The 14,013-nt window shown below is 39.6% G+C and overlaps 2 protein-coding genes across 2 annotated transcripts in view; both read right to left on the bottom strand.

Annotated features, from left to right (window-relative positions):
- Positions 1-6,907: 6,907 nt before the first annotated feature.
- LOC137927555 (calpain-C-like) lies at positions 6,908-9,577 on the bottom strand. The gene is made up of 6 exons (XM_068771339.1): positions 9,516-9,577; positions 8,917-9,057; positions 8,426-8,627; positions 7,755-7,812; positions 7,379-7,666; positions 6,908-7,047 (listed from the first exon to the last, which is right to left on the bottom strand). Exons 1-6 carry the CDS (start codon positions 9,575-9,577, stop codon positions 6,908-6,910), a joined length of 891 nt encoding a protein of 296 aa, XP_068627440.1.
- Positions 9,541-14,013, bottom strand: part of LOC137927554 (uncharacterized) — a 32,530-nt gene continuing 28,057 nt past the window's right edge. The window contains exons 10-14 of the mRNA XM_068771338.1: positions 13,320-13,533; positions 12,701-12,916; positions 11,551-11,718; positions 10,525-10,594; positions 9,541-9,627 (exon numbers count right to left, since the gene is read on the bottom strand). Of these exons, the coding sequence (XP_068627439.1) occupies positions 10,554-10,594; positions 11,551-11,718; positions 12,701-12,916; positions 13,320-13,533 (639 nt within the window). The 3' untranslated portion in view covers positions 9,541-9,627; positions 10,525-10,553. The remainder of the gene's footprint in view (positions 9,628-10,524; positions 10,595-11,550; positions 11,719-12,700; positions 12,917-13,319; positions 13,534-14,013) is intronic.

Here is a 14,013-nt window from a genome sequence, read left to right as displayed (position 1 = left end):
GATAAATGTGTTGCAGCCAGTGGTAGCTGTAAATTACACCAAAATAAAATGAGGGCTGTCGATCGGGCTGATCAATATGCAGCATCATACTGTTTTTGCGAAAGTCGCTAAAATGCTAGCGAAAAATGTTTTTCTGGAGTATTGAGGCGTGCGTCAATTCATACATAATGTACCAAACGGTGCACGAAACGAATAGGGAAAAGCCGCTAAACCACTTCAACTTTGTGAAATGTTTAGTCGACGAATTAGTTGGAACTTTTTTGCTAGGAACACCACCTGCAGCACAGCCGTCCGCATCATTCGTAGATAACATATTAGATAATAAGCTACATATAATGCTTTCATGAACTAAAAAAGATTGCGCGGTATGGTCCGATAGGAAAACCCCCGGTAAAAGTCGAGAAACACGAACATTTTGTGATACGTGCGTTCGGAAACCACGGCTTCATATCGGCGATTGCTTTGAAAAATATCACACGTTGGCAAATTACAAAAGTTGAATCTTTTCATATTAATGTAGTTAAAACGCTATTAAACATTGCAAATTAGCATCAATATATTGTGTTCTTTTAAATATAAATACACCTAACTTAAATCGGTTAAGCAACAGTGGCTCCGACAAGCTACCTTTGCGCCGACTGGCCGGTACTCCCAAGCGAAAAATTTACCCACCGCAGAGGGTTAAGGCAGTAAATTGTATATAATAACACCGATATATAAATATAATAATATATCCGTAACGCAAACACTGCCCAGCTACTTGCTTTAATACCTCAAGAGTCGAGACTTCGGGCTATTAGTGTTCCTAAGCAAAGATAAATAATACTTAATTACTAATTTATAAGTAAAACGATTCAATGTAAAATCAATGAACGAATTAATGTTCAAGGGTCGCGGTTTTTATTCCCAAAGGCTGCTTGTCTGGCGTTTAGTTATTTTGTTCCATACGAACCTAAGACTAAACAATGTTTATGATTAAAGTAATACAGTGATATCATCGACAAATCTATTTATTAATTATTACTAAGCATAGAACATCAAATTCATATAACTCGTTCATTACAAAATCTTAGTATTTTCTATTCAATGTGCGGTTGTCACAGCAATTGTTTATGTATAACTTTGTATTGGTTACGTAACATATGAATTAAACAAATAAAAATAGAGAATGGGAATAACAGGGGATTCCTTGTTATATTGCAGATTCTACCTAGAGCTGGTAGGTGCTGATGGGTATACATTGTTACGTCGCCACCATAATTCTTCTCAGGTGTTTCACGGCGATGTAAATCGCTAGTGATTCGCGATCGTGCACGCTGTAGAGTCATTGAGTTGCACTCATTACCTTTTCAAAGATTGTTGATCTCCTGATGCAATACTGCACCCATACTGTGGTCACCCATCGGTTATGATTGCGAGCTTCGAGGCAGGGACTCGACGAGTCAAGGTTGTAGCTCTTGCTAAATACTTTGTCGGCAATTTTCAAATGTTACTACCGCCTGCGGAGTCTATTCGATTTTTAAAATTTATATATTAAGTAAATCAACAGGCCATAGCAATGTTCCTTCAAAATGGCTGAAATTACGGAAACACCAGCGAGTTTTTGCGGCTTGACAGTGACGAAAGTGGATGCGTGGTTATTTTCCATTTTCTTTCTTAAGTAGCAAGATGTTGTTGTAGACGGCAGATCATCAATATGGCGTATTTATCTATAGCTGCCGGGGTGCAGTGAACGTCACTTTTTTGTTTCAGTTCTAATGATTGGAGCTCTTGTAGAACGTAGCGGTACTTCTAGTCATCTGAAGCTTTGGGCAAGTTGACCTCTGCTTTGAACTGTATAAGCCTGTATAAGATGATCGGTCTTGCGCTAAAGATATAAAGGGTCAAAAAATGTACAAACTTTAAAATATATTGAAATAGGTCTTAATTATAATATTTGAACCGTATAAGCTGGCGGCTTACTAGCCAGTAGTCGGCTCGGAACGCTGATCTGTATAGAAGAGTCAACCAGAAACTAAACAGTCTTTTAAATAAATTGTTATTTTGGTACAACCTATCCAAAAAACGAGAAAGGTTTCTGATATAATAAACATCGCAATAGTATAACTTTATAAATCTATGTATTCTGATTTATATGAATAGAAATAATTTAAAAGTTTTGAATCATTTTCCTGACCAATGAGCTGTCATCACTTTATAACCTTATAACCAATCACCCTGTATATGTAAATTTGAATTTTAGGCCATTCGCGCTAAAAAATGCGTGGACTCGTTGTCTGTCGGTATAGAAATCGCATTAAAATTCAATAGTCACAAATTGAAGGCATTCAGTTGGTGACTGATTTGATTTTTTATTCAGGGACATTTTATTTGGTATTTTTTTAAATAGATTATACTCGCGTTATAAATCATCACCATAACGTCCACCGCTGGAGATCGGCCTCCCCTATATAATTCCAATAGTATCAGTTGAAGACAGCCCGCACCCGTCGTCTTCTTCTCCTTGCTGGTCTCCACTCCAGAACTCTAAAGACGCAACAGCCATTTCTTCAACCCACCGGACGGTCAACGGGTCTCATCTCTGATACAAATTCGTAGTTAAATTTCGAGGAGAGCCCTAAGTTAAAGTTAAAAACAGGAAGAGATATATTTTTTTCCCATTTCAATGGGACATTTTTCATGATGTGCTCCTGTACTTGGATCAACATTCAACACCTTTTTAACCTGACAAAATCATTTTTAAAAATAAATATCAAAATGAATTAAGTCTCTAAATCCACTTTTAATTTATATATTTAAATAGTTAGAAGTGAATAATTGATGCGGAACATGGACTTCTTCAATAAGTGTCTAATAAAAGTGTTAGGAAGCGGCACGCGTTCAGCGTGTTTCGACAGCCTAAACAAGGTTACCGTGGTCTTCCATCTAGTACTTCGATTAGTTCGAAACGGTATGAGGCCTGCTTATTGCAATTTCAACTAAACATTTCCAAAAAAGAGAGTAAAAGAAATAAAAATGAAAGTGAAATAATTATTAAATTGTAAAAAACGCTGCCCGCCCTAAGATAGAGGCGAACCAGAGGTCCAAAATAACGTGACAATTAAAACTTGTACTTGCTGGACGATGGCATTTACTTTCCTCAGTCTACGAATATTTTCATTCCAAAGTGAATAATGATATTAATAAATTGAAAAGTAAATATATTAATTTATCATGTGTAATACGTTGTAACGACTTTATATATATATTCCGCTTCGTTGATTTTCATACACGAAGGCCGCATCCGCGCGCGCCCGCTCCGCCCGTCCCGGTGTTCAGGTTCCAAGGGCGCCCTAGACTATAAAACGTCTGGGATAATTAGACGTAATGTATTGCAGTACGTTATACAATAAAGAAGACTGTAATCACAATGAACGAGTGTTCCCTTGACCCGGTGAAGTAAGGCACATAGTTGTTTAATAAAAATAAGCGAGGCGTTGTAAATAAAACATGAGTAGAAATAAAAGTTAGCAGCATTAAATATAAGATGCAAAAGAAGAAGTAAGGAAGTTAAGAACATGGCCGATGTTTACAAAAATGATAATTAAGAAAGAAATTAAATGAAGGACACCATGCCAATGGTTTGAAAAAAAAAATAGTAGATGTTAAAAGAGCACTTCCTTGACCTCTAAAATAGGATATTGAGTAGTATTTGATATTTATTCGTATTTACATTGTTGGGTTTCGATATAAAACAAGCACATTTAGTTAATTATTTAATGTTAAGAAATCAAATATGTTACACTTGCAAAATGTCCGTTGATGGTAGATGCAAAAATGGTCGTCTTTTGTTAGAAGCCGGTGAAAGACGCCGTGCGTTCCGATACACGCACTCAAGTCCAAATAAAAAGTGTTACGTTCGGATACAATATCGAACATTCTGGGTTCTTCTTCTTCTTGTTTTATATCGAAACCCAATATACATAATACCTTTTAGACGTAAATATATGTATATATATATTTATAAGTGTTATTGTATAGACGCGTGTGCGTATTCGTATGTATATACACACTAAACCGCCCTCTCCTTCATATTTCTCATTTCCTCCCAAAGGTTGTCTGGTAGAGATAGCCTCGAGCGATAAGACCGCTTCTTGTAACCTTTGTATATATTTTTTTTAGTTATTATCTATGGTGCATAGTATCGTATAAATAAATAAAAAGAATAGTGCTCCAACGTGGGCTGTAGTTTTTGACCTCTGTCGGTATTCCATTTTTAAATCAATAAAAAAATATGTTTATTCAATTCATACAACATATTAATCTCAAGATGTGATATCTTCTATTAAATCATTTTGTCGTTTCAGACCACATACGCCCACTGCAATGCAAATAAATCTGAATATAAATTAGAGGAGTAAGGCTTTTAGAAAAAAGTGGTAACACAGTGCCTAACAGTAAAATAACAAAAAAAAATGTAAATAAATTAAATAAACATAACGATTTCATGTTAAAAAATTGTAATAATTAATGTAGAAAACTATGATCTAGGATTTAGATATGATAGAAAACAAGCTAAGAATGACATATCACGAGAAGTGTAAAAAAATAATAAAATATAATGGGCACGTAAAATAATGTAGAATAAAAATTGAGAAATTCGTTTTATCTTTATTTGTAACGTCGGGCAGGGGGAATGCGAAGGCCCAAAAACGAGTGTCATATAAAAATGTTAAACCTCACGCAGAGATATCTATGGCAGGATATACCATAGTCGCCAGGCAGGTGGATTGGCGATTGCAGTGTGGTATAAGGGTACGTAGTGATCGATGCTCTCCTCTGGAAACTTCTTTGTGAACAGCTAAGCTATTTATGGTGCCAAAAACCGTAGGACACAAATATTCTGTGCGATGTTTTTAAAATGTAGCATTTCAAACATTTGCTAACTCAATGAAGTCGAGACACAAAACTTATCTATGGTTTCTATTATTTATATTATGTATACTACGCTTGCATGGGAAATGAGAAATATTTTTTAAACTTACAGTATGTCCAGTGATAGAATTTGTATTTTATATTAAAAATTTTCCGTAATTGTTATGTAAAAGAGCCAAAAAAGGGCAAGACTGGCTTTGTTAATTGTGCGGATTTTTTATAACATAGTTGAAAATTACTTGTATAGTTTTTTTTTATTTTAATTTAAAATCCAAATTCGTCTCCGGACACCCTATACCAGTGATTCCCAAAGTGGTCTTATCGACCCTTAGGGGTCTATGACAACCTGCAAGGGGTCTACGTCAGCGAAAAAAAATTTGGGGGTCTATGAAATGAAAATGGGGGTCCACGATAGTGGATCTCAACACATACACTGATAGTACCTATTTACTTACATCATACTATCTTATAATATCAAAACGTAAATGTTTTGATATTTACGATTTTTTGATTATTTCTAAAAGTACCTATGAAGAGAAAAAGAAACAGACTGGACATCATTAGCCGAGGAGATTTAAGATTAACCCTTACAAAATTGACGCCAAATGTTGATAATTTATTATTAGAGCATCAGGTTCATCCTTCTCACTAGAAATATTGACTTATTGCTTATGTTATTTTATTTATAGTTTATTTTATTTTTATTTAATTTTATTTTGAGTAGTTTTAATTTAAATTCAATTAATAAATGTATAAATTAACATGTGTTTTTACTTTAAGTTTTTAACAATAAACTTCACTACAGTTAGAAATTTACAGGAAATCAATATCAGGTAAGTAGGAGGTCTACCCAAAACGGAAAAACATGGCAAGGAGTATACGACACAAAAAAGTTTGAGAAACTCTGGTTTACACTTTACATAACCTCATAGTCTGTCAAAGGCTTGCCAGAACAAACCTGATTTTAAAAAATATTTAAATCTATGCAGTATCAATGTAAAACGGTATGGAGACTTTCACGCTAGTCAGTTAATAAATTCCTCATAGTTTTCTTTTTTGAGCGTTTTTAAGCCAAAATTATTTAAAATCAACCTGTCAAGTTAACGTTTCTTCTCTCATGTTGATTTAGTCGGTGGTCGTCGTTCCTTTCGTTCCCGTTCTCGGTGTTCTCCCGTTCTCACGCCCATCTCCGGATTGCCGTAGATTTCAGACTTCATTCCGAACATAGACGTACACCGACCGAAGTCCCCCGAACCTGCCCGACGATCTCCAACACCACCGCTGTTACTCTGTATGCGCCTGCCATCCGCCATCTTCGAAGTAATTCTGCTGTCTTACGCTTGCATTAGGTTCACCCTACAGTTTCGCAAGTGTAATCAAACTTATTACACCCAAAACACTTCAATCCATTCCTGCATTCACTTGACACATGGTTCATAATTGAATGATATATCATAAAACTTATTCACAAGTGGTTTTAGACTAAAAAAATAACCTACGGTCATTCAGGTTGAATTTATATCACCTCGCACTGGAACGAACACGTGCTGTCGCCTGACCAGTCCTGGGAGATCGTGCGGCTGCTTATTGCCACCATCAGCGGATTACTGACTTGCGGTATAAAATCAGACCAGGCGCTCTGCCCACTGCCCTTTTTAATTAAATATATTTATTTTCTGTTGTCGAATTGTTTTTTCTTTTTACCTTACCATCTACAGCCTCATACGGCACAATAGCACGACGCGGGGCGTGAGAGTGGGACGGCCACAGATGACGCTGTGCGTATAGACAGAACGGCAACGAGAGCAACGTGTATGGCGGCGGGATCATAAGACGAAGCGGGGCGTGAGAGTAAGAGTCTGAGTACTGGATTGTCGTCATCATTCGAGGCTATGACAGTATTCCACTGCATGTACAAGTTTATCTGATTCATTAAAAACGGGCTATATACCGAGCGGTTGTATGGCGCGCGTTTATGTACTCGGTTTTGAAGTCAGATTCCGAGCTCCGCGAGGTCGGCGAGTTCAGAATCCTCGCCAGATGGTACAGCGTGAACCCAATTATATTTGGCCTTGTGGGATAATGATGCCTCAACTATATTACCACCTGCTCCGAGACCAATTCCTTTTTCATCTTAAATTGGATTTGAGGATTTATGTGGAAGAATTCTTTTAAAAGTTTACTGTAATTTCGAAAGTAGTCAAAAAGAGATCAAATGTTTAGAAAAAAGACCTGCTTAATGCCTGGCCATAGATAGATGGGTGTATGGTATTATTTAAAACGAAAGATGAAAAGAAACGTAAATTCCTTTCTTCTATTAGCCATGGACTGTAAATCGTTGCGATAAAGGAATCCGTCCGGGCACTGGGACCCGCACTGGGCCTTGTCGTACGATTTTCCTCTCTTCTGAAGAGAATGTTGCAAATTGAAAAATAACTGCAGGGGGTGCAGCTTGACGACTCACCCCCGTCCGTGGAGCTCGCTTTGGTCGCCCATCCGCCTGCGTTCACGCCTTTCGTCCACCTGCCGTTATACGTGCAAACCCTCCATGGAATGTGTTTCGGGGATGACTCCGTCAAGTGAACCATTTCCATATGCGTGAACACGTCCACGACATCCGAGAACAGCATCCAAAACCCATTCAAGTGCGTCGGCAGTAGACGCTTCAAGGTCCGTAAGCTCCACCATCTGGAAGCAGGTGAAGGAACGCTGAGCTTCGGTCCGACGGCGCCCGCGACGTCGGACGGCGTCCCTCGCGAGTTAGCAATGACACATTAGAAAGGCAGAGGGCACGTGCACTTACTTTTTTTCATCAACTATAAGGTGATTAAATCTCATACTGTCTGTAGCTAAATGTCCGAATAGTACGAAATATTCAGACTTTCCGCGACACGTCACCTGGAGAATATAACAAGATTCATTCAAAGGTCAAATCGTTTGTAGCTTAAACAGAGAGACAGACGCTAACGAAGGGTTTTTGAGTAAACGTGGTTCATTACCTCTTGTACGTCAAGCACTAAATAATTCATAAAAGGTTCTATTCGTCCACAGTAGCCGGTCACCGCCTGGAACAAAGGCTCATCTCAATATAGCAGCAGTGACTTAGTTACTTTGTTTTAGACTTGTATCGACATTGCGTTGGAATCGCGCGCCGGACACTGCGCTACGCATACTACGCCCGCGTCGGGAGTGCAGGCCGTCTCCGTCAGAGCCGTCCGATCAGAGGTACACAGAGACAGCCGCACAAGCGCACAAGAGCACAGCCGCGCACAAGTTCCTTTGGTAACTGTAAACGCAAACGAACTATACGACCGGATCAAGTGACAATACTCCGTCCGAATATCAGGTACACATTCAAATGAAAATAGTCTTCGGGATGCCGTTACCCTTTTCAATTTAACCGAAAAGCTGTCTGCACGGCTCCCGGCGCGCAAACGTGAATGTTACGTGTTACTAAAAGAGCAAGCTTGAATGTTCTGAAATATAAAAAGGCTGTAATATTACTTTTTACCTGGCGCCTGGAACGCACCAACGTGACCAGAGTGTTGTATCGCGAAATGTGAAGGAATTCCGCGACGCCCGCGACTTGCCCCAGCGGCAACGTCTCCGGGATGCCGCCGGACAGTTCCGCGAGGCTGTCCATACTGTTGGCGTACCTTAGCGCGTCGTACGAGCCGTGCAACCTGTAATGCACACGCTTTGTAAATACCAGCCTGAAACGATACAATACACATTTTATTTGTCATCAATTTGGTTAAGCAGAAACAGCCCCACAAGGCAGCGCCGTCAACAAACCGAAACGCGAAACATTTCCTCCTCGATTAATGTTGTTTTGACATTTGGGTTTCAGTTCGAATGGAATCGAACCTAAGGCTTAGGCGTCACTATCGGGTAGAGGCCTGTAAGGGACACCGGTGTACTTTGACAAATAAGTCTAGCAATGTCAAAGAGTCCACGCGAAGGGACACTTGGCGCCGTTGGGAATTTAATGTTTTAACTCACTTGGCCAAGGCTTTCTCGAGCAGCGACACCCAGAGCTCTTGGATATTCGTTGAACGCAAGAAGCAAGGCAGGCCTTGGGCGGTGGGCAGCCGGTCGTCCACCGCCACCTCGGTCCACTGTTCGCACCACCAGATTTTGAATCTGAAATGTAATTAAAACTTCAGGGCCATTTCAGACGAAACATAGGAACATTTTGTTGTCCGGACGTTTAGTTCTGCTTTTGTCCTCCAATTTGTTTCGTTTGCTTATCGGGTACATTAGTATTGTTACTTTTTATATTTCTTGTTTCTTTCCTATTTTAACACCATTATTTTTTTTTAGTTAAATAGATTCAGGCGTTATTTTGCGAAAGTCCATCCTAAGTAAGAAAAGGACTAATGTATAGCCACTTCCGCTATGCAGCGGTAGTCGTGCAATGAAGTGCACCGCCCGCCAGCCCGCTGATAAATGCGCATGCGGCAAACAATGCGAATTACACAACTACCATGTTAATTCACTCACCCAAGTGTGACCTAGCGGGCTTTTCTTAATTATTTTTATTGCTTTAATGTGTAACTTGCTTGGAGCCTCAAAATAAATAAGTAGCTGCAAGTGAGCACCTGTACACTGCGGTCGCGTTAGCGTTCTCCTCTTGCTCTGCAGACACGACCCTTTGTAACATATCTTTTTTATGAAATAGGACACCGATAGTTGACGGCAGCCACTCTGCGCCTGCGAACAACAAGTCTGCACTGCATAAAGATTTCAATTAAAACCAAATAAATGTAAATAACATTCGGTGTTTGGGCTGCGCCCGCTCATCACTTCAGCCGTCAGGACATGTGCTGTCTAATGACGCCGGTTGGAGTTGTGCGCTTGTCACTCTCCCTCTCCCTCTTGTGAGTAAAGGTTCTTCGCAGCGCTTGCAAGCATTTGTAATTCATCAATTCACTTGTTATTCACATAGTCTCTATTATATCTGTTCTTATAGCTCTAGCGGGCAAAGAATACGTAAGAAATTGAAAATGCATGCACCTTTTTATGGATCTGAAGCCGTACGTATACGAGCTCATCCATTTGTTTAGCAGCTCAGCAACTAGCTTTGGTGTAAGTTTCAAAAGTATACGCCGAGACGCACAGCACACATTCATTGCACTCGTAATATAACGTCCGATTGTAATTTGGCATTGCATATTCAATTATACACGTGTACCACATATTAAGCAATTTGTGTTTTATTTATTTGTCAACCTCTATTGCATTCTTAAGGCTAAAATAAAGACATTAACACGTGCACGTAAAAATATATAAAAACTTCGCGAGCTAACTTTTATGACTTGCCGTCGCGCCGGACACCGATGTTATTTAGAATACGACGAATTAAGCATCGATTTATAAACAGTATGTTGTTTTAAAAAACAGTTCCCCTGACCATCTACGCGTCTTTTGTTACTGAAAAATGATTGTAAGACGCTACAAGACACAGCAGGTAGTGATGCATTAAAACTTGTTCGCCAGGCAAAACAATTGATAGACACATGTCGTGTACATAATAACTTAATTTGAAACGCGGCCAAGCTAAATAATAATATTATAACTTAATAAAGCAGGACAGACAAAGGATTTTACCTAGTGTGCCGGACTCCAATTTCAAAGAGTTATTCTTCATGTCTATTAAGATGGGATGTGTGTATAACTCCTGGAAACAAAAAAAAACATGAAAATAAGTATAACATAATTTAAAATAACTATAGTTAAAATATTACATAAATGTGTCATAAATTTTGCACATCGACCATTGGAAACAAACAATCGGCTAATTTCGGCTTCGTAGAGAGTTATCTCTGTCGCACGGCCGACAAAATGTGACATAGCTAGTGTTAATATTTACACCGGGTACTATAGAACAGGACTTTGGTTCTTTAATTTTTTTTGTTAGACCCCTTCATTTCTATTTCAGATATATTTTCGGGATCAAAATACGGATGAGCCGGGCCGAAGTAGTTTTTTTTATGTAAGGTAATTGACAAATTCAATATTACTAACGCTTGTCTTGTCAATTGCAATTATTTGGAAAAACATTCGTCAAATCTCATATTTAATTATTTATTTTAATCTCGCGCCCAGCGTTATGTTCACAACGCAAAAACAAAATAAATAATGTTAGCAAATATTTTCTAAACATCTTTATGACTCATTATAATTCGAATGTCAATTTAATGTTTTAAATATAAAGTACACTGCAGGTGAAAACCTCGCAAGATTTTCATTTAGAAACAATGTGTCATTTTAAGAAAGCTTCCATTTTATTTCACGGAATCAACTTTACAAGTCGACGAATTTTAAATAACGTTTCTCGAGTGTTTTTATTAATATAAACAGCTTAAACTGATAGAAAGACTAGTGATCGTTGTGTTTCGTGAAACTATTTACTGTGAAAATTATTTCTCAGTAAATAGTGTATATTAATATATAATATAATTTTTCTTTTGATAAACCTTTGAAAATGATTCCCGATAACACATCGAAGCGTCGCCGGTTTAGAGTTAGCGAGTTACTCCGCTGGACCTTCCAGCAAGCAAGCTCCAAGCAATTCCACTTGTTCAAATGTTAGACGCACCCACTTCCTTAAAACTGCAGGTCTAATAGACTCACCGTCCGAGCACGGCACCACGTCCGGACTGTCGTAGCCGTGGTGGTCACTGGGTTTGGAGCAGCGCGTCCAGAACAATGCCGCCAACACAATCACCAATACCAGCAGGAACCCGGAGGTCGCCTCCAGACCCTGGTGCAACATTGACTTCCCGACGTGTTCCTTGATCGCTGCAGACAGATATAACATTTTTATACATACTCAAAACATGTTTGTGTTCAGGGTGATTGATTTATCATTGATTGTCGGTATAAAATCTTTGAACAGGTGAATGACTTTATCATTTGCTTGTTTCGGAAATAATAAATAATATAATGATGATATAGTAATAAAAAGAATTATCAATATTCAGATTAATTCATGTTAAAATAAATGATTGTTTATTATCCTGGCAGACGCTGTACTGCCATAAGCCATCGCCCTGTGGCTTTAAACAGAAAAATAAACTTTTGTACCATGTTGCATATTCAGAGACAACACTTCATACAGGGTGCTTTTTGCTGAAAAATGAACTATATGTTCACACCCCTGAAGCTTTTACACGCGTAACCATTAGTAGGACTAACTTTTTTAAATTGCCTACTTGAATAATAAAATTCGAAAATCGATAATAAAAATTTCAAAAATAGGACTTTACCATTTTAAATACATTAACTCTGTTTACGTTCACAAACACGGCTGCGAGTTAGAAGTTCGTTTAATAAATACCGGGACAACAATTTCTTATTTAAACTGAGAGAAGAAATCTATGGTATTTTACTTTTAATTATATTACTTTGTTTCTGGTCGCGCGGGCTATTGTGCTGCAATTGTTCTCGAAACCGCACTAACAGCGGAGTGGCATGCTGGAAATAGTTTGCATGTATTTTCTCATATAAAATCTTTTCATTAATGGCCATTACACTGCTAATCATGAAAATTGCTACCTCTATATACTTCTTCACGGGGGCGATGAGCCCGTATACCCTTATTGATGTAACGCGACACCAGATTGCGTTGCATCCCATGAACTACACTGCTCTGACAACAATTAACCGATAATGTTCAAGCAATAAATTCTTACCGGGGAGCCTTCCGGCGGGAGTATAGTTGAATCATAAAATTTTAATTTCGGCTTGCAATAGTTAACCGGTGCGCTTATGGTGGACTCACCGGAGACGTTGGAGGAGCCGATTGTCTGCAGGTGTATAGTCTTGGGCTGAGAGCGGCCGCGGCTGCTGCTCGAGTACAGGATGGCCGTGAGGTTTCCGTCGGGCACAGCATCGTGCAGCTGGAACACGCCGGCCACGCTGCTCAGATTGTGCAACAGCGCGCCCTCGCTGCTGAACAGCTCCAGGTGCACCACCTGCGGCCGCCCGCCGTCCCATCCTGAACAATTACATAAACATGCAATTATAGTAGTAATAATTCAGGCATTAGTAGATAGGGGCCAGTTTACCAACATTATAAAATGTGTCGCAGCCACCAACTAATACCACTAAGATTTAATTTCCTGTACACCCAACCATAAGTATGTTAAACCCCTGCAGCCAAGTGGCACCAGCGATTCTCTGATTGAATATCTCCATCGTAACTAGCAATAGGGGATGAAAGCAGTGTTTCCATCGTCAGGTCTCTTTCATCGCAAAGGCAATTAATTGCATGCGGTGTGCTCTATAACCACTGAGCTGACCGGAGCCCGGCTCCACGTTGGAAAACAGACAACAGTACAGCATGCACTCACGAGGACGAGCGTGGACAGATGCTTGCTGCGGTAGAGTTAGTAGCTTACCTTTGAGGCACTCGATGCGCAGGGTACGAGGGTGGGGGCGCAGCATGCCGCAGTCTGGCGGGTAGGGAACGCCGCCCGGCGTCACCACGAACACACACGGCTTGTCTTGCTCCCCGAAGTCGTTGGAAGCTCGGCAGTACAGCATCCCAAAGTCCCCGCTCCTAGGCAACCACGTCAGCGTCGAGTAGTAGCGATGTTGATGCCCTGGGACTTTCTGTGGAGACGAATCAGAACACTCAAATAAATCTCTAGGATCTCTGTAACGTTGCATGTTGGCGTTCCGTATGTCTAAATTAATTTTAACTCAAAAAAATATAAATGGGAGAAATGCCACAATATTTGCAATACAGAAAAAAATACTTGAACACTTGAAGGGGCACTGTACATCTCAAGTGGTTGATATGTATGATATGTATCGGGTTGTGGAAGCGTGCTATCGGCCCTTTGTTTTTATAACAGACACTCCGATGAACCCGCGCACCAGTGAGGTGACGTCTCACGACCCGACGCACTCTGTTTGAGTCGGTAACGTTCACCAGCCATGTGATGTCTCACGCGCCGGGGCCAATTCGAATTTACGTTATAAATTCTCGTCTCGGTTCTTCAACTTCATTCTCGGAGCATCTTCAATTCGCGAAACATATTCACACCGCTGACACTAACAGAAATAAAACATATTGATCAGTCAACGAAG

This window comes from Battus philenor, unplaced genomic scaffold, assembly GCF_028537555.1.
Source record: "Battus philenor isolate CCGP_79_NKW_IND1 unplaced genomic scaffold, ilBatPhil1.0.hap1 SCAF_33, whole genome shotgun sequence".
Lineage (NCBI taxonomy): Eukaryota > Metazoa > Arthropoda > Insecta > Lepidoptera > Papilionidae > Battus > Battus philenor.
Note: the sequence above shows the minus strand (reverse complement) of the source record. Positions and strands in the feature narration are given on the sequence as shown.

Excerpts from the sequence above, each read along its gene's own strand:
- LOC137927555 (XM_068771339.1), bottom strand. The coding sequence starts at position 9,577 with ATGTTACAAAGGGTCGTGTCTGCAGAGCAAGAGGAGAACGCTAACGCG. Across the intron at positions 7,667-7,754 it reads CGGACATTTAGCTACAGACA|GGACGCCGTCCGACGTCGCG; the intron begins GTATGAGATTTA and ends CTAACTCGCGAG. Across the intron at positions 7,048-7,378 it reads AGCGAGCTCCACGGACGGGG|ATGAAAAAGGAATTGGTCTC; the intron begins GTGAGTCGTCAA and ends ATCCAATTTAAG.